Raw genomic sequence first — 27092 nt, forward strand, 5'->3', positions numbered from 1 at the left:
AAAAAGTTCAGTGTTTGCAGCTTGGTGATTTACCACGTAAACAGGAATTTTGCGAATGGATTTTAGCACAAGACAACGCTGAATAACGTAGCTGAAACAAACTTTTTAAATATGTAATGTAATATCCACGGATGAGGCAGGATTCACTCGAGATGGCATTTTTTATGTGCATGACAATAAAGAAACATTTGGACAAACAACGTGCTCAATGTTGTATCAACAGTGGTGGTGGACATTTTGAATATTTATTGCAAGACTCGTTGAACTGTTTTTTTATTTGGAGCTACCAAGAATGTAAAATTATTTTTATTTGGTTTCGTAATAAAGTGTGTAAATACTAAATGAATCAATATGTTTTCACTTTTACTTGCGTTTATTTTTTTGTGGGTTCATTCCTTTTATTAGACACAATAATGCTTTCATGAACAGGTAAGTAAATTTCTGGAAAATGTTAGATGATTTTTAAAACGCTTCAGGGCAATTTTCCCCCAAAAAGTTACTAAACTTATTGGTTGTGGTTGACAAGTTTTATTACCACTTAAAATTATCGTACCTATTTCTGATACACCCGGTATGTTGATCATCTGAGGGACCCTTTAGACTCTTTAGAGAGAAAAAATTTGGTTTGTTTAGGCTGTTCGTGACAACAAACATTCTAATTTTTTAACGAGATTAAACTACTGTATCAGACTGGTTAATAAAAATTTTCTTCCACCCACAATTTATCAAAAGTAGTTTGCATTCTGAGCGTAACATGATTTTTCGCATTTTGTGTAAAATTAACAGCGCCCATAACACCCGGAAAATGCACTTATTACATTAATTGTTACGTCAACAGAGGCGCTAATATTTAGTGTTTTTATCATGAATCAGAAATTGTAATCATGTACATGGATGTCACCAAGCGACATGAATTATTTGTTAGTCGAAGAGGTACGAGAAATAGGGATATCAGGTGAGTGAACAATAACGCGTTTTCAACACCGGATGAAGATACCCGAAACTTTTTATGTGATTAACTCGCGGTTAGCACATTAGGTCGATATTGTATAAGGCGCCCCAGCTAAATTGGAAAAGCTTCAGTTCAATCACGCAAGGAAATTGATGTTAAACGTTGAGTTGTGAACTCAAATCACTGGCTTGGAAAATGTCCTCACTTGTAAAAGTCGATATTCACCAGCCGTTCCATTAGCAAGGTTAATCTTCGTCGGTTAAAATTAAGGCGCAAAGAAAATTGACTCTTATAAGACTAAACTGCGCATTTTAACTAATCTGCGGTGTTTAGCTAATTATAATGTTAAGTAGGAAATTAAGACGGCCTTGAAGACTGCAGGCGTTAATTAATTTGTTTTCCTAGTTTAACTGCCACGACCAAAAAAAGCATTGCAATAAAATCGTCCGATTATAATTTGAAAAATCAGATCCGTAAGCATCTGATATGTCCTTTTATAGATAGACAAGCGTTTTCAACTTCCGGCAGAGATAAAAACAACCAGTATTGGGACAATTTGCCGCAACCAGCAATACAAGCGTAGCCGCTGTCAACTAATCAATATATTTTATCGACTTCTTCAATACAAAAAACGAAACTAACAAATTGAAATAAAATTTCAAATACTCAGAAACAGTATATTTTCTCGAATATGTTTTTATGAATAACTAAATCAATAGTGAAACTGGGCGTTTATGGTCTTGGTGAAATATCCATCAAAATTAAGCTTCACCACTTCTGGGACTGTTGTGTCTTTAGCATCGACGACTTTAACAGGCGGTGGTCTCCGGATTTTCCTGCCAAATCTCCCAGTTTTGCGTTGCCACCACCCTGACCTAGGTCTGTTTCCCAATTCCCTATTTTTTTGTGCTGATCCAATTGGAGTATCTGAGTGTTCCACATTACTCAATCTACCTACAGTGCACATACAACTTTCAGGCAAACTAAACTCCTTCTTACTTGGCATCATAACAATCACTCTATTGTCTGGAGCTTTCCTGAGTATAGTTGCAAAACTGCCTGCAGTGTGAACAAGAAATCCCCCTAACCCAGGATAGGGCTCTATGCAGTGTACTTGAGTTCCTGTTGGTAAGGCTCCTAAAGGATAGGCATCACCTTCATGTGGGCGCACTAAAGATTAATTCTTATGTAATATAAATCTTTCAACAAATTTCAAATAAATACCTGGAATTCGAGGAATGTGACAAGATGTTCTGATTATATCACCAGCTTTCATATTTTCTGTGGCCAAAATATATTTCATCTTGTCTCCATGAGCTACTAGCGCAACGTTGGCCGTCCGGCAGCCATCTTTTATAATTTGTATCACACGTTCAGTTTGTGGGGGCCCTTCTGCAGGTCCCACTCTCTTCCAATCAACCCAATGATATTTATGTTTGATACCTCCTCCAATACCCTTAACTGCTAACCTTCCAGTTTCTGGATCTCGGCCACCTAAATTTGTTACATTTAAAGGCTCAACGGTGTATTTTTCGGGAAAGTGTACTATCCTGCGGTAACCTTTCCCATATCCAATTACAGGTTTGGGCACCGGTACGTGTCTATGTCTAACACTGCATAGTAACTTCGGAGTATTTTTTGGCTGCGTTATGCATAATTTCTGCAGGGCTCGAGCCAACGATGTCATTTTTTAAGCAGAAATTTCAGTTCCGATTTCCGAGATTTGAGGTTAGGCATCTGCCATTTGAGGTTACGACAACGACGTGAAGTTGCCGATATTTTTTTCTTGCTTTAGTTTAATATTTTTACAAAATGACGATAGAGATGTTCAGAAATGCTAAAAAAACATTCGCAGTAGTTAGTTTTATACGTTCTATTAAAATTTAAATATTTTATTTTTTCAACAAGCCAAGCTGCCAAGCTATCTACTGTCGTTCAGCGCTAACTTCTCTCGTTAAAATTTAAGTTTCAAGTCCTTTTGGTTCATCTAATTTTTTTGTGTTGTGCTAATAATACTCAGGACCCAATGAACGCGTAGGAAGAATGGATTTTAATATTGAAATACGTAAGAAACAACTTGATAATTTAGATCAACTTATATCTTCGTCAAGAGACAGAATTAAATCGGTGCTCAACTACCTAGGATGGACAAGTGAAAATGTTGAAAAGGTATATTTATAGATATTTGTCTAAATTTATTTGTTAACGAACTGAATTTTGTTAACAGGGCGAGACATTAGTGCAATGTCCTTTCAATCCAAATCATAGGATTTGCCCAAAAACGTGGAATGATCATATTGAAAAATGTCTCATAAAGATGGAAGGATATACCTTAAAAAGTCAATTTTTATCAGAGTCTCTTGATAATCCTGCTCAGTCAATCTACATAGGTAAAGAGTTTATGCCTATAATAATTTAGATCTGAATTATTTGCTTATAGATCGTAATAAGAAAATTGAAATTATAACCAAAGAATTGACAGAAAGGGGCAGTTTGCGATTAGGTTTGTATGCAAAATAAATGTTTTATAATTGCTTGGAATGATTGGGAATTAGGAGATGATTTTGAATTTTTTTTTCAGAAAAAGATTACACTTTTGATGAAGTCATTACACAACTAAATAAAAAAATAACCATATTCATTAATATATCCTTTTTCGATATCCTTTTTTTATTAACTACATGTGCTTAGAATACATAGGACAATAAGATTTGGTGTTTATTATACTTCAATTTTTTTGGCAGAATGATTCTTAAATAAAAATGATTCAATTTGCATGATAATAAAAAAGATAAAATTTTCACATAAAAAAGAATTAAGTAATTGAAATGACATCAGTCAGTTAAATGCTATAGTAGTGTTTCTGCATGTTTAGTAGCTTTTATACTTGTTATTTTGGAAAATTTAAAATTTGCTGTTTATCATCTAGCCTGGAATGGAGTAGATCCTGATCCACGAACGTCAGATAGATTGATATCCACATTTTCTCCTGATGAAAGGTTGATTTTTTACAATCATTGTGTTGAAAACACAATTGGTCCCCCAGTTCCTCCAGAATTTACAACGTGAGTTTTGTATTATTCCTGTATTTAGGTTGATAATCTATTTTGTACATGTAGAATACATAATAAAAAACAAAATGAAGAGAAACCTCTCACTTATGAAGAAATTCTGGCACAAGAACGCGACGCTAAAAGAAGAAGGGCTAAATACAAGTCTGTGCATATCAATCGCAAGAACCACACAGAAGTTATGAGAGAAGTAATAAATGGACAAATGGAGGAGTATAAGGAGTGGTTGTTGGCCAAAGATCAAAGTAAACATGTTGAAGAGCCTAACAGCAATAATGGATTTCATGAAGAGAAGAAAGATGATCATGAACGCCCTCATTCGTCAATAAGTAGGACTAGTAATCATTCAAGTAGTTCAAGAAGCACTAGCAAAAGATACGAACGCCACAGGGACAGGCGTGACTCAAGTAAGGATCGTCACTACAAATCAAAAAGTTACGATAAGAAATATAAAAATGACGATAGACATCGTAAAATGTCTCCGCGTAGAAATTCAGACGAAGATGTTAAACATAAGAACAATTCGATCGAAAAAAGACATTCTTCGAGAGAAAGAGATAGAAGACACTCCTCGTCGAGAGACAGGAGGTCTGGGCGTGGCCATGATAACGTAAGAAAACATTAGAGGTAACATTTTTTTATCGGTTTTTGTTGTTTCATCTTAAGTTTGTTCAAATTAATTTTTTTACTGAATAAAAGTTCCTTTGAAAAAGAGTCAGTTTTATTTATTTCAACTGATAAAATACGGTACATTTGGCTTGGTATTGTATTCTCAATTTGGTTGTAGGTCGTAAAATTTTATTGCATATTATGAGCGATTAACGGGCACAATGGTTGGGGTTTGAAAAGGTTGGGAAGCGGCGCGTGCCGTTTGCCGTACAATGCAAATATACAAAATGTACAATACAACCCTGCTTAAAATATTACCTGCTAGTTGTAAACTAGGTTTTATAAGCCCCACAAGATCTTAAATTTTACGACCTACAACCAAACTGAAAACACGGTAACATTAGTATTCAAAATCGGTTTGGTGGTAAAATGGGTTTCAAATATACTTCAATCACTCTATCCCTATGTTGAAAAGATAATAATTCTGTAGTAAAATGTGACACGAAATCTGTTAGACTCGAAAATTCCGGTGACGTGTTTTCACCTTCGGTGTACAGTCGAATTGTTTGATTGTCCGTTTTCTCGATGCCAAGATTGAAAAACATGTTATTATGTTTTAACGACAACGTTAAAAAGAAGCGATTGCTCTTCCGAAATAGGAATGCCCCATCTTCGAGATCGAAAAGAAGAAGTCGAGCGCCCTTGCGGTCGGTAGATCGGAAGAAATAATTGTTATTTAGATTAACTGAAAACAAATTGTTAATGTACAAGTTGATTTCAAATTCTCTCACATTTTAAAATAAACAATTGTCTCATCTGTTTGTTACAAACGCAGAGCATTTCAGAAACGCATCTTTTTAATTATTAGATCGGATCAAGATTAGACGAGAAAGAATCGACAACAGTGTCACATAATGAAGAGTTAGAACTTCTGGAGCGCGTTCATAAATACTCGGGGTAGGTTATCCAAACACCGTTCGTAAATTCACGCTACCCCAGATCGTTCACAAATGTTTAAGTGACACAAGGAGTGTGCCCATCGAGCGGTGCGGGAAAATTATCCATACGTCAGATTTGATAAATGTGACAACTTGTCAAAACGAAACGTCAAGCTAATTTTAAAGGTTTTAAGCGATTTGGAGCCTTTAAGGGGCTCGTCGAATAAAAAAACGTTGTATTCAACTCGTTCCTGTGTAAATTGGACCTTTTTTGGAACTCGCACGAACTCATTAAATAAACTACTATTTTATACATTTTTTAATAATGTTTTCAATAATGACAAATTTTTCGAAACTGGAACGGCTGACCCGGAAATGCATTTGAAATTGTCTTTTGGTTAACCCCGGTACAATCCGTGTGTGAGTTGACAATGTTGACATTTGCAAAAAAACAAAAAACACGCGTTTACCCGATTCCGGTCGTAATGGGAGCGACCACAGTCAGGTGATATTCCCCACACTCTACCTTCGCCCATATTTTATGAAGTGCTCCAGGTGTGCGTTTGGCTCTATGTATACAACGTGTCTCAGAAAAAAATACATTAATTTTAAAACCAGTGGCAGATCTCGTCAAGACCAACAAAATTGTTATCTACCTACTATTTTTCCGAAATATAATTTTCATTTCAATATTTTATCCCCCATAAATAACGGGCTGTCTATTTTCTAGTTATTTAACCCAATGACAGTGACCGTGAAATATAGTTTTTGTAAAATCGGCGCAAAACATTGTGTTTTTAGAATAAGTTTTTTCACTCCGCGGCCGAGGTAGAGACAAGAGGGTTACATTTTTATTTAGTTTTATCCGACTACAAACGGCAGGTGTTGACGTGTTGATTCTGTGATTTAAGCTAAAATTTTGTGAAAATGGCGTGTTTATTTCCGAATAGTGAATACATAGATGTTCTGTTGGCGTATAGTGAAGCATGCGGGAGTTTTCCTCGCGCCCAGAGAATTTTGTGTTGGCGTGTTTTGTATTAAATTTTTCAGGAAATCGTAAAAAAGACGAAATTTACACATTTTAGAAATTTTTTTACAAATTCCACAAAAATCAAGTTTGTCAATTTTGTTGGCAACTATAGTTACAAAGTAAAAAACATCGAAAAAATTTATTTTGCGTCTTATAAAGTCTTTGCAGTATGTATTAGTCCGGAAAATTCAATTTTCCTGTGCGTAAATAAGCAGGAAAATGTTGTATCAAAGACTATTTCCTTAAAAGTAATTTTTTTTTATATGACAGAAAAATGATGTCAAAAATTTAATGATCGCAATAGTAGTAGGAGTAGGTACTTGTTTCTGAGACACGTTGTGTACTCACCTCGACAATTTCAAAACACCAGTTACGACACACTTGAATTTTGTTCGATATTGCCATTGGAACCAGAACAATGCATATTTTATCAAGATACACATGAGACTTACTAAAGTCGTTGTCATCGCTTCTAGTTTTCCAATCTGCATTCAAGTCCAACGGGATTTCAGGCAAAGTATGTGGCGGTAACGGTAATGCTTGTTTGGCAGATTTTAATTTTGGAAGGTGGAGTTCGTAACTTCCAGGATATTTGAATTCTGTAGTTTGATCATCATCAACATTACCGTAAATTTGAGCGACTTCATTTTCTCTACTAACTGTGAAATAGGTTTGTAATAATATAAGACCGTCAAAATAATTAACTTACACACCTAAATTACTTTCTGATATTGATTTGCCTTTGTTGTTTGGAATTTTGCTAGCCTGAGCCACAGTACGCGTGTTGTAATTCTTCGCAAGATTGTCAGGTACAGAAGATGTCATTTGCAATGTGTTCAAATTTTTGTGTTGATGTGGTAAAGGGGGCAAAGGTCTACGCGTCGGAAAGAATTCTTTTCCAAGCGTTTGACTATGAGGAGTCGAAGTGTCTAATGTTTTTGTAACAGCTTCTTCGTGACTGCGTCGTCTCTCTTGTGGACCGGTCGACTCTGTGTTTTTTTGCTCTGAATTAATCGTTTTAAATTTTGTACTTTTATTAATAAAGTTCCGAATTTTAGAAAAAGTACTGCCCTCACAGTTTGTATTCGGTGTTTCAGTATTTAAGTTTTCATTCGATGCAATTTTGGGAACGATATCGTCTCCGTAGTCTACAGGTTGGTATGTCGGTTCACTGTCACTCGAATCACTATCATCTTGAACAACCACTTTCGGTGAAGATTTTGGAGTTGTGGGACTGGGTGTGTTCGTTTTTGGCGCCTTTTGTGTCAACGAAGAGAGTGAAATTAATTGCGGTGGCTGAGCGCTATCTATTGTGCGATTACTAGGTCCAGAGATGTAACCCCTTTCATCCGTACTCTCTCTCGGTAGGGGTAACGGTTTTCTTAGGTGAAAGGGTGTCATATTTTTACTGCTTGTGGTGGACATAAAATTCCTTACAATTTCATCTGAAGGTGACGGCTCATAATCATTTTCCTCTACTACCTCTTTCTTAACTGGAAGCAAATAACCGTCATGATCGTAATGAGCTTCAGCTTCAGATTTCTGGACGTTGTTGCCGTCCATCTGAAGATAATCACTTGGTGATGACGTTTTCTCTGCATTTTCTTCTTTAGGTTTGGGCAGAACAGCTGGTTTTTTACCAATCTTCTGGTCAGGTGGCTTTGGTCCAATTACCAATTCCAGTTTTTCTTTAAACTGACGAGAAATACTTTGTCTTCTGTTTAAACCGACATTATCTTTGATCACACTCTCTGTTTGTACGATGAATTTTTGTGGATTTTCTTTTAATTCTTTCAAAAAATTCATTAATTTTCTTTTCTCGCTTAAAGCCAGTTTCCATTTTAATATTTGTAGTTCATTCAGATCCTAAAAATACTACACTAATTTTGCGATACCAGCGTACAACAGGAAATGCTTTTAAAATCTCAATTTCCTCATAATATTCTTTATTCACGTAAAATCGTGATATCTATATCGAGTAGATACGCCCAGAAAGAGAGGGAACAAGGCGGCTACTTACCAAAAACATTTTGCCAGAAACTTCCTGATTAATTATGGTTTCTTCGAATTCGCTGCACCCATTCTAAAAGAGACAAAGAAAAGTGACAAAATGGTAACAATCGTTATGTGATCTCACTTTTTTTAAAAATTCTCCCAACTCAGCGGTAGTAAACTGCTCTATTCTAAGGAGTTTCTGAGCCATACTTGAGCACGCGAAAAATTGTAAATGACAACAGTAACTACTGCCAACGGATATATATTATCTTATCAACAATATATAACAAATAATGAATCAACTTTTGCTCAAATGTTGGTAGCAATAAATTCGCACACACTGTTTAAGTGATAAAACAAATAAACTGTTAAATGTGAGAAAAAAAATCACTTCTGTTCTTCAACGATTGTCAATTAGGTACAAATTGTTACAAGTAGTTTATTCGATTGTTTATTATAAAAATTGGAAAACATTAAATGTCGACTATATAGGTATTTTGGCGTAACATGTACAAATTTTGGATTTTTTGTCGTACTTTAATTTTGTCGTTTATCTGAGTTCATTGATAAGCGATATTTGATAATTAGTGCAACAAAATTGGGGCTTTTAGACAGGAAATGACTTCTACTTCCTAAGTTTAATTATTACTTATCGACATGAATGACAGTCAGCATCAGCTTAGGCATTAATTTTTAGGTTGTTTGGTAATCATGCAAAACGAGATAATTTAGAATAATACGAATGTTATCGCTTAAAGGGAATGCAAGGTCAATTACACACCCAAATTGATGACAACTACCATCATCACATTTATTCGTATTAAACTTATATAAATTTATTGTCATAAGCCATTGTAACAACCTTCCAAAACCGATGGAAGAGGTCCCCCAGCGATAAACAATTTGGTCCCATTTATGTTTGTAACAGTGGGTGAAAATTGCTAGTGGTGCTTTCTGCACGTCAGCTGGAGTAATTTCATTTTCAGATGCCTGTCAAAAAATAACGATAAGCATTCCGCATCCTCAGAAGTTGTCTGACCCACATGTTAAAAGGAACGCCTCAATTTCGAAAACACCCTGTATATCCTTCAAGCAGTAACATTTTTGCCTTGAAATTATGCTCTAATTAATGTATTCTAGTGGATTTTGTAGTGTTGGGTTAATTTAATACAATGTAAAATCTCCCAATCTCTCGCTGGACGAAGTTTACGCACCTTATCATTATGAACAATGTTTTGTTCTGATTATTTCCTTCATGTGTCTAGCAACCAAATGCGTGACAAATATTGACCAATCAAAACGAGAAAACAAAAAATAACCCGATAAAAATTTCTCTAAAATGCACACTGTGCAATAATGGAATAAAAAATGTCGGTACCTGATTTTTTTTTTATTTTTTTTTTAATTATTTTGAATAAAAAGGATTGGAAATAATGCGTTTGTTTTCATTCTATTCAGGAAATAATCAGCCGTATACCCCTCGTGCAAAATTTTAATATCGGCAAATTTTTTGCTAATGAACTCAAACATCCATAAATTATTCGGTCAGAAGACCAATTATTATCAAATAAAAGCCCTCGACTTCGTCTCGTGCTCTTATTTGATAATAATTGGTCTTCTGACCTCATTTATGGATGTTTTCGTTCAATAGCAAAAAATTTTGCACTGGGGATATAAATATGTTATTATTATTTATTTGTTGCTTGGAATATATTCACTCCTACCTGAGACGAACTCATGTATTATTAACTGAAAAATTAATTCAATTAGGATTTCTAAATGTTTACTATTTTCTTCTTAATTTTTTGACGATTACATTACATTTACATTACATCTCCATCATCTTGATAAAAGATATACATATTCATTGTCATCGTGAGATTTATTAATCTGTTGCCAACAGACAGAAGCATTTCATACATATCAGGTGTGATATAATAGATAATATATTACATAAATTCTGGAAATATTGAAGATTAAACTTATCAACGCCAAATCAGTTTTCTTTTATTTTTAACATTATCTAATGTTCTTTAAATTATGCTAATCAAAGATGTTATCAGGTACCTATTACATACTTATATTTTTAAAAAATCTACTAGAGTTTGGGAAGCTAACATACTCGTACATATTTAAATACTAAGTAGAGTTAGAAAAAGTGGAATATTTCCTAACAAGTGCGAAATGGTTATTTACGAGAACATTTTTCGCGCATGAGGCAGAAGCGATGAAAGAACTTATTTATTGATATTATACAGTGAGCGGCAAAAGTATGGAATAAATTCCTTAAAAATTAAACAAAATTTTTTTCAAAAAAATCATGCCGATAAGCATTTTCATACTTTCCCTTGATTTCGCTTATATCACACATTTTAGTAGAATTTCCGTAAATGTACTCAAGCGAACAACTTACACACCTTCACAAACTTTGTTTATTTATACCTAAACAAAATTATTGTTTCTTTATAGCAACGAACAATTTTGGATACTAAAAATATATCATATTTCATTTACTTTTCCAAACTCCAGTAAAAAAAATCATGCGTGCAATACGAAGGAAATCCATATTTTTCCATTTTAGGCATGGGATTTTTGATCGAGGTGATAGCCGAGATCAAACATGCCATGTTTGTTTATCTTATTCATTTGTGTTACAACTGTTACATTACATGTTCTGACGTAAGTTAAATGTACATACATATTTGAAGAAATAATTTATTGCCGCATTGAATAAATAAGTCAAAGTACTTTACAATAAACATTATAAATTAAAATAAAACTCTACGGGAATCGATCAAAAATTTGTTGGAATATTGGACTGGGAATTTTTAATAAACAAATACCTTATACATATTTACCATTAACAAACAAGAGATTTTTTTTTAATTTGAAGAACAGTTGGTTGCAAAAAACAGGAACTATCAGAATAAAATGGACACATTTTTACAATTGTTTCATAGTGTATGACCTTCTTACGAGAGATAGGTTGGAATTATGGTCAAAATTCAATTACATTTTTAAAAATTATTCGGTAGGTATTGTCAAATAGACAATTAATTGACAAATGGCCAAAACCAAATTTACATTAGGAAAATTTTCATTTCCCGTTTTTTTGCAATCAACTGTACCGTTTAGTACACGTGCATGTCTCCAGACCTTGACTTTGTATAGATTAATTTTACCGCAAATTTACGTATTTGAGACATAATATATTCGAATGATTCACGTGCATGCAAATGTTGTAATACCTACTGGTTATTGAGATTACAGTAGAAATTCGACAATTTGTTACGTCCGGGTGGGTGACGATTTCGGAAATTGACGAATTATAGAAAATTCCAAGAAAAATAACTAAAACACATTTTGAAGAACTTACACATGTACGAGTACCTACTGTTTTTAGAATTTTATTCGACGTAACTATACATAACTTGTACATACTGTCGCGAGCAATAAATTTTGATCGTCAATGTCATTTCAAAATTTGATTAGATTGTTACAAATTAAAAAAATTGCCCTGCCTGATTATGCCCATATCAACAAAGTGTCAAAAAAATGAGAAAAAAATGACAATTAATGTCATACAACATGATGATAGGTTATGATATTTACGACTGTTTTACAATGGAGCATTTTTGTTGCGTCAAAGAATGACCTTGACAATCAAAATTTATTGCTCGCCACTGTACATCGGGTTTTACGGAAGTCCACGTAATAAATTTCACCACCAATAGGACTCGTTAAAATAAACATTTTTTTTTGTTCGACACTGTCAGAATTTGAGAATTTTCTCCTGTGTAAACGGATTTTGATAAATGTCACAACTTGTCAAAACGAAACGTCAAGCTAATTTTAAAGATTTTACGCTCGTCGAACAGAAAAACGTTGTATTCAACTCGTTCGTGTGTAAATTGGGCCTTTTTTGGCACGAGGGGGCCAATTCACACACGAACTCGTTAAATAAACTACTACATATTTTATTTAGGACCGGTTGCACCAACGTGAGTTAAATTTAACTACAGATTAAAATATACGAAAACATTGTTATAACAATAGGTAACTAAAGTAACGAAGCACTTTAACCTACAGTTAACTTTAACTGGCGTTGGTGCAACCGGCCCTTAGCCATTTTTTCTGCAAATTCTTCAAAACACAATTAAAATTAAATACATATAACTTGGACCCTAAAATTCATACCCGCTGACGTGTTTACACATCCATTGATAACGAAGCACGAAAAAAACAGTGAAAACTGTTAGTATCTTAGAACAGCGGTCGTTCTTTCTCCAAAAAAAATGTAAAGTTTTTATCGCACAAAAACATTTTCACTCACTCTTTCGTTTCAATTGATGATCATCCCATAAGATCAATATGTAAAAAATGTTTATTTTAAAGAGTTCTATTGGTGATTAAATTTATTACCTGGACTTCCATAACATCCTGTGTACCTACAACTTTTATTTTACATTAGCTAAATTTTGCGATTTATTAAAAAATTAGGTGATAAAAATTCTTTAAATATTTTTTGATTCATTCTTTATTTGCTTATTAACATCGGTTATAAATTATAATTAAGGGGGTCTTCTACCTTTGAACACCGTTTTTCATGCGTTCACGTTTTATTTTTTATTGTATAAAGTTATCGAGATATGTAAGTACGATCTTTTGCATTTTATTATCAAAGTAATGATAAACGTAAACAATATTTTTTTATTAAAAATGAAAGAAAACGGCGGCTCCCACAAGCTCGCGGAAAATCCTTCTATGTATAGGGTGAATTCTAAATGTCTCTAGATTAGAAATATGCAAAAAAAATCGATGTTTTTAAACCGACAAAGGTAAAAGGCCCCCTTTAAGGTGACGAATTATCGAATTTCTACTGTATTTATAAAAATTTAGTTTTTCCGCCATTTTTCAAATTTTTATGCGAATCACGTGATCGCTCAGCTGATCAAACGTCAGATGTATGTCAGCACTGTCAAAGAAGCAGAAAACAAATTGATTTGTCCTCAAGATGTGCTACCGTGCCGTTGCGATGATTATTCGGTGTTGAAGTTTGTGACCGCCTTCAAATAATTTGAGACAATGAATTTGCATCAGATAGTAAGCGGCGCCTGCAATGCTGGCGACAAGTGCTTCGCTGTGGGCAGCGTAGAGGGTGTACCGTTCACCGTGAGTTTTGTTGCATGACCCATTAAAATTTGATGATCATTGCACCGTTTCTAGGCGTACGCTGCAGGATGTAACATTGTCATCCTCGCTTCGACCTTTGAAAGGGTCCAGATCATTCCAGGCGCTGTTCATGATTACATTCGCATAAGTTCAATTGATTGTTCAAGCGATACAGGGAAGATTGCAGCTGCTTATGACAATACAGTCTGTATTTATGAACCCACACCCCTTATTCATAACACTTCACTGCATGTAGGTTTTCCAAATTACAGTTGAATTAAATAACATTGAACAATCTGTGTTTAGGGCTTAGATTATAGGTGGGTTCAGACAGGAACTCTAAAAACAGATTCTTCAATCAGGGCACTCAGCTGGAATTTAGAAGGGACAAGATTGCTAACTGCAGGCTCACATGTGCAGCTGTGGCATCTTAACTCCCAGCCCATTGAAGAAGAACCAAATGTAACATTCACACTAGGTGGTGAAAATGCAGATGGCACAGATTCTATGGACTATGTTGATGAACCTGATAAACCCCAAGGTGACCATAAACTTTTTAATTAAGATACAAATAAATACACATACATGTTTGTTACTACGAGAAAAATATTAGAAATTTTGTTAATATTCTCACAGAACAAGAACAGACCTCTTGGCAATGTGTTTGGAAAGCAAACACAGCAATTCCAGTTCAACATTTAGCTTTCAGCCCAGATGGGACTTTATTTGCTACATGTGGAGAAAATGATAGATTAGTGAAGATATGGTATGAAAACAAACATTGTGAGTATGTTGTGGATGTAACCCGTTTTTCTAAATTGTATCGCAAAACGTTTGTAATTTAAAGATTCGTTTTAAAATAGTTATTTGTACAACTAGTTATGAAAGTCATACTTTTTTTCACGAATTTGCAGATTGATTAACGAGGTCGTAGTCCGAGTTAATCAAGCAAATAAGTGAAAAAAATACTTTCATAACGTGTTGTACACACTATTTTTTTGCATATCGACGTAAGTTGAGAAATTTGGTTCAAAAGGATTTATGAAAAATTACAAATGATGTAAAAAAGTAGTCTACTACTTTCGCTACGATTTTTCGTGTAAAAAAGTGCTACTTTCACTATGATTTTGCGTGTAAAAAAATGCCACTTTCATTACGATATGCAAAAAATCCTATTATTGATTTTCTTATAAGCGAATTGGACATTGAAGCCATTAAGAAGCGTGTTAGTGGCGCCATCTGTAGATGGATGACTTTTTTTAATTACTGAATTGCTCATGTTAACTTTTACAAAACTGCAAAAAATGTTTCAGTTTTGTTCACTTCCAAAAGCACTGATGGTCCAATAGAGCTAGAATATGGGTTCGTCTACATCGCGCACCCTCGCGCCGTCACGCACTTGTCTTGGCGAACTACAAGCAAATATATGCCAAAGTACGGTGTCTATAATACATTGTATTTTTTTTTTTTCTAAAAATAATCAATCAATTATAGAGGTTCCGTTTCGAATATGCTTGTGACATCTTGCAAAGATAACATTTGTCGTTTGTGGGTGGAAACCGTACTACCAGAAGATGGCTTAGTCAATTTGTCCCAACTTGATCCTCAAGCTCACCATCCCAAGTTCAGAACCCACCGTCACAAACATAGATTCATGCAAAGGCTGAAACATATGAAGTAAACTAAAAGAAATAACACTCGACTCTTTTTTACTGACGTAATTTTAGGACATGTTTTCATATTAGGCGTCACGCGAAACGTCAAGCGCAAGGTATTGGAGGTCCGTCACCTCCAATTCCTACATTACCTTCAACGTACAGCGTACACGACTTCCACTCGTACGGATATCACGGAACTGGTAAATCTCAGGATTGTGGTGTTTGTCGTTTCTTTACTGTTGATCTTAGGGGTAACACCGGGGCTTCATTTTCATCTTGCCGCGTCAGTTAATGCCGAAACTGATATTCCTCTGGTACCTAGCATAAGTTATTGCAACCCGCGACCAGCTTTTGTTCTCCACTGGTTGGACAACAAAGAGATGCATTTTAGCATGCAAGCTGAATCGTTACTGGAGGAACTCACGAGGTACTCCACTCGATAACGATGACAAATCTCTTTTGATATTAAAGGGTTTGCAGGCGCGTTGTCGATCATCCAGAAGGCATAGAACCAAATGAAGAACCGTTGATTGAATCTGGAAGTCCCGATGGTTTAGATGCTCGTATAGAGACACTTTTGAGAGACTGGCATCATAGTCCTGATTTATTATTTAGTATACATCCGGTGGATGGTAGCTTTTTGATCTGGTGAGACTTTACGAGAAGGTGAACAATAAGAAATACATTCTGTTTTAATTAGGGTGGTAGAATGGTTGGACGAATATCATCCAGGGTCGTTCCGCCAAGCTCAGGTTTCGTTTTCCACCCGTATTCCTTCTGCTTTTCCATTGGGCGATTCCATGAGCATGTCGACGACTGTCAGTCTGTACAGTGCTGCCCCCATCATTAAACATCTAGTCAAAGATGCAGGCCACCGTGACGGACCAGGTTTGGCGAGCGTTAAAGAAGAAGACGAGAATAATCCCCACGCAGAAGTGCAACCCGAGCAAGAGGAACAAAACGAAGAATCGGCTGTGGTTTCGCTAGTCACTAAACACGATAACGGAACATTGAATTTGTGGGAGCTAACTTTTGCCGACCAGAGCAAGTTTAGTCAGGTTTTGAGCATAGGTCACCGAAGTAGAGCGTCAGGACACCGTTTTAGAGTGAACGACATAACTTGCCATCCAGTGCTGCCGCTGCTGCTCACAACGAGTCATCACAACATCATTGAACAAAATAAAAATCAAAACAAGGTTAACCTTCAGAGTCTGAGCGAGTTTCGTTTTGTAACTGTTCGTTGTAGGGTTTTTGCAGCGAATTGATTTTATGGAAAGTGGATGCTGTCGGTCCACTGTCAAAATCGGGCGGAATATGCGAATTGGCTCGAATCAGTTCGCCTGAACCATCTGCGTTCAGTAATGTGGCCTGGATTCCAACTCTTTTACCTTCCAGTACTTTGGGCAATCTGTCAAATTCCCCCAGTGCTTGTTTCGTGGCGTCTGACGGTGAATGTTTGCGGGTGTATCAAGCCGTCATCGATGCGCGCACACTTTTGGCCGACTTGTCATTCAAGGAGAGACGAGAAGTCGACGAAAATGAAAGCATGTCAGACTTGTCGTCTTTCAATCAAGAAAGCTTGTTGGAAAATATTAATATAGTCTCGCAGCAGAGCACGTCAAGGCCTGGGTGCATAATACAACTAGAAACGATTTCGGAGGCTATACAGTGGCAGAATACCACTTTTTTGCACGTTTATCAGGAACAGTTAATAACAGGGCAGAGAAGTATGCCGGTGAATTTGTGCGGACATGACGCAATGGTGGACTTGCAGCAAAACGCAGTATTCGAGGAACCTTTCTACATTGTTCTCTTAGACTGTACCGACCAAAATATTATTATTCACATGTGGAAGCTCACGATTGCGTCTAACGAAGCAGACTATTCTTTAACCGGAAGTCAAATGTACGTCCCTGATTGTAATTTAGTCCAAGATGAGAACGACATATCCAGAAAAAATAGCATGGAGTCGTTACACATCAAACAAGCTAAAGTCAGTCCCCACATCAATATAACTGTGACCAGAGAAGTAAAACAAATTCTTCCGATACCGGACGGCGTAGAGATTGTACACGCGGCTCCTGCGGCGGGACATTTAAGTTCGGCTTCAATTTATCCAGCTTGTTTGGCGCCATATTGTTTCGCTACAGCGTGTAGCGATGGTGTGATCAGATTCTGGACGGTCACCAGTGACGTTACAAAAGTAAAGAGCATGAAAAAGTATTTCCTGGAAGAGGATGGAATTTTGGTGGATACAGGAAAGGTAAGAGTTTAAATAAAACGAAACGTTTTGAACGTGTCAAATAAAAATGAGTGTTTTTGTTTAAAGGTCTGGACTGAGTGGAACATGCTCAAAGAGTCTGCGATTGAGATCGAGGGACAAGTTTTAAACATCAGTGTTGCATATTCGGGTCGTCTGGCTTGTGCTTACAAGTACGGTAAAAGCTTCACCAGACCCAACAAAAACGATCCCGATTCGCGTTTTATTAACTTGTGTGTCGCCATTTACGAATGCGAGTCGACGGGGGGTACAGAGTGGGTACTGGAAGATATAATACATCTGAAAAATATCCATTTGCCAAGAATTAACATCGATAGACACTTGGACTTGAGTTATTTGTACGACTCGCGAACTCTAAAAAAGAAACAAAGAATTAACGAGGTCCTGCACACTTTTTCGAATGACGATCGTCAAACTCTGAGTGTCGAATCCCACGTCAAGCCAACTCTGTTGGCGGTACCAAGTTTTACGACTCTCCAGTCCCTTCGCAAATCCATTTCCGAGATGGGTAACATCTGTCCTCTCACCCAGAAACATCTGGTCCAGCTGGACTGGGTGTCTAACGAAGACGGTTCTCACATTCTCACGGTGGCTTGCGGCAGCAAAATAATGCTCTACACACCGTTGTCGACAGATTTAGCCCAAGCTAACGTCAAAGCGATGAAAGAGTCGGTCAATAATTACAGACCGATACTGCGCAAAGCCAGCTCTTTGGCTCAGCCGCTGTTCGTCGACGATTTCAAGTGGATGACTTTGCGAAAGATCGAGCTCCAGACGGCCGACGGTCTTCCCGCACTTCCAATGCAAATAAGTTGGGTCCGCGACGGCATCTTGGTGGTCGGAATGGACTCGGAGATGCACGTTTACACCCAATGGCGGCCTCAGAATCAGTCGGTTCAGTCGATGGAAATGAGCGAACCGGACGGCAAGAACTTGCGAGATGTCGATTTCCGGACGTTAACGCAAGAGAATCAAAGAAAACTCGCCGCAATTCCTACTTTAGGCCGCATCAGTTCGGTCAATTTGCAAATATTGGATAGAAAACGGATGAATAAAGAGGCCAACCTTGATTACATGCCGGATTACGGTTTGTTTGAAGCATCAAGAATCGCATGTCCTGTTCTTCCGCAGTACCATCCGAAACAGTTGATGGAGTTGTTAAATTCGGGAAAGATTCGATGGGTGAAGGCTATTTTAGCACACTTGGTTAAGTGTATCGGCGGTAATCAAGACACTCCGGAAGATATGCAAGGATGGGCGAGAGCGAGGACTCTATCCGTGAGTTATCCCGCCGGTAGTCCCGATCACAGAGCAAGCATAGGGGAAGTCGCTTTGGATTACGACGAGATCAACAACATTCCACCCTTACCACTGTGGACGCTGTTAGCTGCCGACAAGGAACAGTCGGCGACACAAGAAGAAGAAAAAAATTACAACGAACTGTTCGACAATAGCATAAACATGGAAGAGTCGCTCGACACTCTTTTAGAAGACAAAGAGATGTCCAGATTGGACCGGAGACAGTCCGAACGAAATATAGGCATAACACACTTCACACCCAAACAAGGTCGGGTGCTGTCCCGTCTCTTAACCCACATGCACCTCCCAGGATTGTCAAGTTTAGATCAGATGCATCTGTTGGCCTTGGCCGATACAGTCTCGACTTGTAATACAGACCTCGCCGAGAGATTTGCAATAGATTCGGCGAAATCGGCATTAGCCAAAGAGAATTTGGTAGGGCAATCTGACGAGGTTATTACAGATAACTTGGATGATTGCGGGCTTCGATTTTTGTTAGCGATGAAACATTACGGATATTTGTTGAGGTACGTATCAAAATAGGCGTAAATATTTTAAGTCGTAAATCATCAAGACATTTGAAGACGATTTGCGATGGCTGAAATTTCGTATTTAAAAATTAAAAATACATCTCATTCGCTAATGTACAGCAAACGAAAGTGAAATGGTAAAAAAGGCACAACGAAAACGATTACCACGCAAGAAATTTGACACTGACACTGAATTACTTGTGTCGAAAAAACGCACGAAACACTTGTGTCTAAGGACACTTCGTCCAGCAACTCAGACAAAGTGTCACTCAAAAATCGAAGATATTCTTCACCAATTAATCGATTCGGCAAGATGTGTTTTCCAATTAAATTATCAGTATCACCAACAATAAAATAATAAAATAACTGTTCTGTTCCCGGTACAGTATTTGTGCTTAATTCCACGTTTCTAAAATTTGGCATTTTAAACAATTTAATAACAAATACACGATTATTAATACACCGCTACACTGCACCGTTTGTCGAGCTGCAACTAATAAATAACTGACCTACGCCAACCCAACCTCCGATAAAAAGATCCTTTTTTGTCATCCAAAAAAGCGAGAGTGCGCTTTTTCTTTACTATTGCAAGACCATTTGTTCACGTATCCTACGTTTTTCAAAAAACACAAATGCTTCCATTGATGCGGGAGTATTCACTACTTCCGTGTTTAAATATTTCCGTGTATTTTGATTACAGGCTCTATATGTCAGTCGTTCAGTTGATTGTATTTTCTTTGTAGATGTCTGTCGTTGGCTCAAAGAACTCAGTTTCAAAAACAAGGTGTCGGCACTAATAATCTAGCGTGGGCTTATCATTCGGAAAGTCAAGAAGAACTACTAAATCTGATTCCAAGTTTTGCAAAAGGAGAGCCAACTTGGCCGCTCCTTCGCGAGCTTGGCGTAGGATGGTGGATCAGAAATTTGAGCGTGTTAAAGCAATGCGTTCAAGTCTTAGCCAAGTCGGCGTATCAAACCAAACAAGATCCGATGGACGCCGCTTTGTATTATTTGGCAATGAACAAAAAGAGCGTGCTGTGGGGTCTGTACAGGTTTGTGACATTTCCTACGAGATCGCGGAAACTTGAAAAACTCTTTTAGGTCAAAGCGTGACGAGAGAATGACCCAGTTCTTTGCAAACAACTTTACAGAAAACAGGTGGCGCAAAGCTGCGCTTAAAAATGCATACGCACTGCTCGGAAAACAAAGATTCGATCATGCCGCGGCGTTTTTCTTGCTTGCCGGCAATTTGAAAGATGCCATGGAGGTGTGTTTACAGAAACTGCAAGATCTCCAACTTGCGATCATAATTGTCCGTTTGTACGAAGGAGACGGTGACAGTTTTAAAAAGTTGTTGTATCAGGAAATTCTAGGTTGCGACGCTGACGGTACGACTTTGACAAATTCGTTATCCTCGGAGTCATTGATTTTTATTTAAAGGGTCCAACCAGGACATTACTAAAGCACATCCTGATCCTTTCCTGAGATCGATGGCGTATTGGTCTTTGAAAGAACACCAAGCAGCTTTGAGCACTCTACTGATCGGAAACGCCGGTACTCAACACCACACCCACGAAGATGAAGCGAGAGAGACCAAAGAAGCTGATCCAAATGTTTTTAATTTTTACGTGTACCTGAGAACGCATCCTTTGCTCGTCAGGCAACATATGGCGAATTCAAGTCAACGGAAAGCGTGGCTTCCGGGAGGCAAACAAGTCGTGGTTGAAGATTCGATCACAGCATTGGAAAGACAGCTATATTTTGCCACAGCTCACGGACATTTCAGAGCAGGTTGTCCGGCACTGGCTCTTGAAGTCTTGTCAAAGCTGCCGTATATCGTGACCGAAAATAAACAAACAACTCCTTGTAAGTCGTTTGCGTGACGTCCTTGATTGTTATCGACAGTGTGTTGTTTTAGTGGTATCGCCAAGAGAGACTGCAGCTAGCTTAGAAATTAATACCGGAATTATCTCTTGGGAAAGCAAACCTGACGTGCATCAGTCGGCAGCAAATTTCGATTGGGGAAACCCTCTGGCGGACTTGACCACAAAAACCGACGATTTAGATTTGAAGTGGAGCGACGATGAGGGTGAGAAGGATTCAGAAGGGTCAGATGAAGGAATCAGAATGAAATGTGATTCCATCGAAGACGAAGAAGAAGACACTGCAGAATCCCCTCATCAACATATTGATATTATGGCACAGCAACTGAAGTTTGTTGCGTGTTTGAAAATCCTAATGGAAGAATTGTCAACTCTCGCAACAGGATTTGAAGTAGACGGTAAGGATGTAGCAGTGGCAAAAAGAACGGTGTTTATGAATTTGTCGTTGCAGGTGGACAGTTGCGATATCAGTTGTACATATGGTTAGAAAAAGAAGTTGAAGCGCTGAGACAACTATGCAATTACTCGACGACAGATGTCGCTGAAACTTTAGAATTAGAACCGTCTCCAGAAATGGAAAACTCGGCGAGCGAGACCGGTACGAGGCCCACTCTTCACGAGATACTTGTCCAAGAGAAATTAGATTTCGAGGCGAAAGTTCAACGAGCAGCCAAACGCAGACGTTGGCTCAGAGGTAAAAGACACCATAATTGTTTTAATAAAGTCGACATCGTTGATTTCAGTCAACGAAACGCTCCTAAGGACTCTGCTAAGTTATTGTTCTCTGCACGGTGCCACGGGCGGTTTGGCTTCTGTCCGCATGGAATTGGTACTTCTCTTGCAGGAGCTCCAACAAGAGAAAACTCACCAGCAATTGCTGAGTCCCCTTCCATTCCCCACAAGTTTACCTTTATTGGCGGCCAGCGTCGCCAGCAGTAAAACTGTAATAGCCGATCCGATCAGATATTTGCAGTGTTTGATACACGACATGTTGGAAACCGTGAGTTTTTAGAGAGTCGCGCGACAGATTCGTAACAATTGCTTGTAGATCGTGGAACTCCCGAAACCCAACACATCACAAAACCAACTTCTAGTTTTGCGAGATCTCGCTATAGCTCTGTCGGCTTGTATTTATCAGTCGTTGTGCGACTCTGACACTTTCAAAAGTAACCTGCCCGACAGTCAGGACGTCTGTTCGACACATTTGGTCGGTAGAAGAAGACGCGTGTCGGTCAGCGAAAACCAACAGATCATAACGTTGCCGTCAAAATGGCCAGGGGTCACGAGTTTGCGAGCTTTACTGGCACGAGAAAAAGACGAAGATACTCCACGTTTGACGGTTGTGTTGTGCGAAGCGTTCATAGCTACTTATCTGGCACTTGTTTTGTACGGTCTGAGTACTTGCGATTGCGTCATACTTTTCCACGTGACGGGACACGTTTTTGATCAAGAAGTGTGGGGTCGGTGAGTGTTTGTTATTTTTGTTTGCGACAAACGTGAAACTCCGATTTTAGCTTGTTCGGCGGAGGTATTAAAAAATTGCTCAGAACTGCGAGCATAACTGGGGGCAGCTCCAACACAGCTGTGCAAGGAACGCAGAGTGCTCAAGGTACGCCCACAGAGGAGACCACAGGACCCGCCAATTGGTTGAATAAGCAGCGAGTAAGACTCAATACAAAACTTTTGGGACATCAGCCTTCGCACATGAAGGAGGACAAGCCGACGTACAGAGAACAGTTTGTTCCTCCCGAGATGAGCATTTTAGCTTATTTGTTGACCAAGGTCGGTATCGGACGATTTATGAAACATTTCATCATTGTGTTGTCTTTAGCCGGACGCCGGTCCGGATTGTGATGATGTGTCGAGCGACTCTGAAAGTGAAGACGAAGATGTTTTTGATATTCCCGCCCAAAATACCAGAATTGTAAATAACGAGCATTCCGATCCGAACTCTTTCTCGTGGTTGGTCTTGAGGATGGCAATATTGAGAATTGTACAGACCCGGTTGAATGACTTCCTGTCGGTGGCAGGGTTGGAGGTTAACGAGTTACCAGTGGCCAGTCCTTTGATTCATTCTTGCTTGCGACGGTTAACCAACTGGCAGGAGAGCTTAAAAAAAGAGCTAGATTGTCGGCAGTCACCACCAGAATATATTCCTGGATGTTTCGTAGAAAACACCACCGGTCCACCTATCCAGAAATACAGGTCCTCTAGTGTTTTTTCTTTGTAAATTTGTCACGATTTTTTAAATTTCAGGCAACTATTAGAACCGCATAACACTCCGTTCAATACTAAGAGCTCGGCGAGTACCGCTAGACGTTTGTGGATGTACTTGGTTCACCAAGAACCGGTACAAGACATATTTATAAGAGCCGTATTCGGCAAACGCAGATCTCTGAGCGCCCTAGAAGATGAGTTACCTCATCCCGAACCCGCGACTCCGGAACCGGTACGAATTATTCACAAAGAGCAAGACTCGATAGCGGCCTTCAGTCTAAATCAAGTGAGTTTAACTTCATCTGACTTTCGGAAAAGTAGTACAATATTGGCTCAGGTTAACTCTGGGTTAATTGTGGTCGCAACTCCGAGAGAATTGCAAGAAATGGACATATCTCTTTTGCTGGAGTTGCCAGCTTGGTTAGAGGACGAGTGCGAATTGGACATACTGAATTTGACAAAGGAAGTGCCGGATCCGAGCGTTCCTCCGTTCTTGGTCATACAGAGCGCTGGTGACAAGACGAAGGAAACGCAACCGGGAAGTCCCCAGCCTGGTATCGCTAGTCAGAGCGGACGCGGTGCCAGTGTGGTAAGTTTGTCGCAAAATTATCGAAACAAGGTGTGCCACGTTTGACCTGTAAAATTACTAACATAAAAGTGTTTTCTTTTTTTGAAATCATTATTAAAATAACTTGGATTCGAGGGTAATCACATTAGTTACGTTGCTTCATGTGTGTTTTTTTGGTACTTTTCTGCCCGAAACAACATTGGAAAATCACCTAAATGAGACTTTTATGTACCTATGTGTGTAGATGAAGGGGCTAAGCTTCCCGGGCTGTCACGATGCCAATTTTGTCCATCTCGTTCTGCTTCGGTCGGCGCACATGCTTCGACCGGTGTGTTTTCTAACACTGCTCTGTTAATGCTTGTTCCTGTGTTGTGGTTGTTGTTGCAAAAAAATATAGTCGTTTGTTTTTATTGGACTCTCTAGTTTGTAGTGTTCGATGTCCGAATCGGTGACCTAATAGAATTGATTCGTGTTTTCGTTCTTATCGTGGTTGGAATATTTTTTCTGCTAGGTCATCAGTTCCAGTCGCTGATAACCCTTGCAACTAAATTTGCATCACGTATTTATATCGTTGTTTTTAATGCATGGTTTTCTGAATATTTTTTTTTTTTTAATTTTCGAAAGAAATTATGTATTTTTTCACAAATCTTGACGACGTCGGTATTTTCAAAAGGCGAAAAACATGTCTTTCTTGTGTAATTGTTGCGTTAGAATATTAGCTGAAATATGAAATTAGTGTTGGCGTTGAATGTCATTCGACGTCGTTGTTTTAAATTTTAATTGTTTTGACAGCTACCGGTAGAAACTGATCGTGACGATAAATGTGCACAGTGTGTCCATATTTTGACATCTTCATCATATGTTCACACTTTACAGGTGTTTCGATGTTGTAAAAATGTCTTCAAATACGCACGCATCCATGCTTAGAATAATTACTAGTTTTCCAAAATGCAGAGTCAAAATTGGTTTGATTTTTTCCGCTTCATTGGGACACCTGTAGGTGCGAGGTTGCACTCAACATGGCAGTGATAGTTAAGTGGCTTTTTTTATTTGAGTCACTGAAAAAATTTGGCCCAATCACACAGCAAATAGGTACTTTCGCTAATTCAACGCATGTTAAAACGAAGGTTTCGCCAGAATGAATTCTAATATCGCATCTTCTGCTTAGGTATTAAAACATAAAATCGATGGAGTTAGGAGAATAAGCGCCCATCCTCTGCTTCCATTGTGTAAGTGTCTCTTTATGTGTCATCGCACCGTTGTTGTAATTATTATGGTTAGATCTAACCGGTGGACAAGACGGGTCTGTACAATTGTGGGAGTGGGGCCACCAACACCCAGTTGCGACGCCTAGGCCTCCAGGTACTTACGCCAAAGTCACAAGAGTGAGATTCTCCCAGCACGGAAATAAATTTGGAGTCGCCGATTCAGACGGAAATCTCAGCTTATTCCAAGTGGGGCTCAGCACAAACGCGACGAGGCCCTTCTTTGTAAGATAACGTGTACCAGACACGCTCGCAATAACCGTTCGGTTGCAGACTCTCCAGTGTCACAATAAAGGCATCAGCGATTTCGTTTTCTTAGGATCGTGCAGTTTGTTGGCAACCGGTAGGTTGATTTTGAGTTAGCTTGCGACATTCTAACGGATTTTTCAGCGGGTCACAGTTCGGAAAGTAAAAATGTTTGCATCTGGGACTCGATTCTACCCCACGGAAAGGCCTTGGTGGTCGCGTTCACCTGTCACGACCAAGGATCGAGCAGTTTGGTATTTGCACCCCAACATCAAGTACTTATTTCTGCGGGAAAACGTGGGGACGTTTGTCTGATCGACGTCAGGTCGAAGGCGATACGGCATAAATTTACTGCGCACGAAAATGCCGTCAAATGTATAGCGATTGACCCGCACGAGGAATATTTCGCAACGGGATCCGCAGACGGGGACATCAAGGTAAAAAGAAAATCGGTTGTTGGTTGCATTCAAGGTTGTAAACACGTGATAGCAGATTTATTAGCTTTGCTGTTATTTTTAGTACGATATTAAAAAAAAAAATAGGATGATAATTCTGTGTTTGTGTACAGATATGGGGCGTTTCCGTGCCCAATGTTCTTTTGTCGTTGCCAACGGAACACGCGAGGAGCAGTTTCTTTAAAAATATTGGACAAGGAGTTACTCAGTTACACATCGATTCTCACGCACGTTTATTCTCTTGCGGCGCCGACGGAAGTATGAAAGTACGCCAGCTGCCGGACAGGGAAAATTTGCTTGTACACCATAACCATCATTAATGTTTCGCCTAAAGAACAAATTATGTCGCTTTTTAGATAGTGTTTCAATAACTGCATTCTGATTATCATTAACTGATATTTTTATAGCTTGTTAACAAAATATTGACTGTTGCATATGGTTCTCATTTATTTGTTGATTATTGTCGAAATTTCTATGATGTACCTATTTAATAATTGTTATTGTATGTGATGATAAAGTTTAGAAACGAAGTATTGTGTATTTTAGATGTAATACCTACTTAGAATAAATATTTTGTTCGAAAAGTCCAACGTGTTTTATTTTTAATCGCATTGTATTTTATCGACCGGTGGTTATGAATTATCTGTTTTTAACGATGGGTTTTGGATCAATTGTTATTTGAAGTTTATCTGAATGTCAGAACGTTGGATAAGTTGGCCAAAATTTACAACCAAAAACGTACGATCATTCCATAACAGTGTGATGATAAAAATTTCAACAAAAATAGCATGACGTACCATGCTGTAACAATAAAAGTCAATTATATCATTACATAAGTACCATAACCCGTACGAGTACCTGCTTTGTTATGCATTAATTGATGTGCAGTTAAGAATTATTTTATATTCCCAAAATTTTCTAAT

At 38.1% G+C, this 27092-nt stretch overlaps 4 protein-coding genes across 4 annotated transcripts; 2 read left to right on the forward strand and 2 right to left on the reverse strand.

The window, feature by feature from the left end:
• Nucleotides 1–1615: 1615 nt before the first annotated feature.
• On the reverse strand, nucleotides 1616–2639 carry mRpL2 (mitochondrial ribosomal protein L2). Its single transcript, XM_069052946.1, has 2 exons — nucleotides 2177–2639; nucleotides 1616–2122 (listed from the first exon to the last, which is right to left on the reverse strand). Exons 1-2 carry the CDS (start codon nucleotides 2637–2639, stop codon nucleotides 1665–1667), a joined length of 921 nt encoding a protein of 306 aa, XP_068909047.1. The 3' UTR covers nucleotides 1616–1664.
• A 346-nt stretch (nucleotides 2640–2985) lies between these two features.
• On the forward strand, nucleotides 2986–4737 carry LOC138134591 (U11/U12 small nuclear ribonucleoprotein 48 kDa protein-like). Its single transcript, XM_069052945.1, has 5 exons — nucleotides 2986–3121; nucleotides 3180–3342; nucleotides 3393–3455; nucleotides 3882–4017; nucleotides 4072–4737. Exons 1-5 carry the CDS (start codon nucleotides 2996–2998, stop codon nucleotides 4646–4648), a joined length of 1065 nt encoding a protein of 354 aa, XP_068909046.1. The 5' UTR covers nucleotides 2986–2995; the 3' UTR covers nucleotides 4649–4737.
• Nucleotides 4727–8887, reverse strand: LOC138134590 (uncharacterized). The gene is made up of 5 exons (XM_069052944.1): nucleotides 8738–8887; nucleotides 8621–8683; nucleotides 7314–8466; nucleotides 7053–7259; nucleotides 4727–5377 (listed from the first exon to the last, which is right to left on the reverse strand). The coding sequence occupies exons 1-5, from the start codon at nucleotides 8801–8803 to the stop codon at nucleotides 5040–5042; spliced, it is 1827 nt and encodes a 608-aa protein (XP_068909045.1). The 5' UTR covers nucleotides 8804–8887; the 3' UTR covers nucleotides 4727–5039.
• A 4655-nt stretch (nucleotides 8888–13542) lies between these two features.
• On the forward strand, nucleotides 13543–26754 carry Rbcn-3A (Rabconnectin-3A). The gene is made up of 28 exons (XM_069054887.1): nucleotides 13543–13767; nucleotides 13822–14019; nucleotides 14074–14308; nucleotides 14404–14550; nucleotides 15081–15201; nucleotides 15262–15444; nucleotides 15495–15625; nucleotides 15675–15852; nucleotides 15906–16073; nucleotides 16126–16621; nucleotides 16672–17688; nucleotides 17755–19532; nucleotides 20279–20587; nucleotides 20637–20923; nucleotides 20976–21401; nucleotides 21454–21816; nucleotides 21870–22112; nucleotides 22162–22418; nucleotides 22467–22882; nucleotides 22933–23200; nucleotides 23250–23623; nucleotides 23675–23921; nucleotides 23973–24224; nucleotides 25372–25432; nucleotides 25485–25693; nucleotides 25742–25811; nucleotides 25859–26151; nucleotides 26283–26754. Exons 1-28 carry the CDS (start codon nucleotides 13681–13683, stop codon nucleotides 26487–26489), a joined length of 9021 nt encoding a protein of 3006 aa, XP_068910988.1. The 5' UTR covers nucleotides 13543–13680; the 3' UTR covers nucleotides 26490–26754.
• The last annotated feature ends 338 nt before the right edge of the window (nucleotides 26755–27092 follow it).

This window comes from Tenebrio molitor, chromosome 7 (assembly GCF_963966145.1).
Source record: "Tenebrio molitor chromosome 7, icTenMoli1.1, whole genome shotgun sequence".
Classification (NCBI taxonomy): Eukaryota; Metazoa; Arthropoda; class Insecta; order Coleoptera; family Tenebrionidae; genus Tenebrio; species Tenebrio molitor.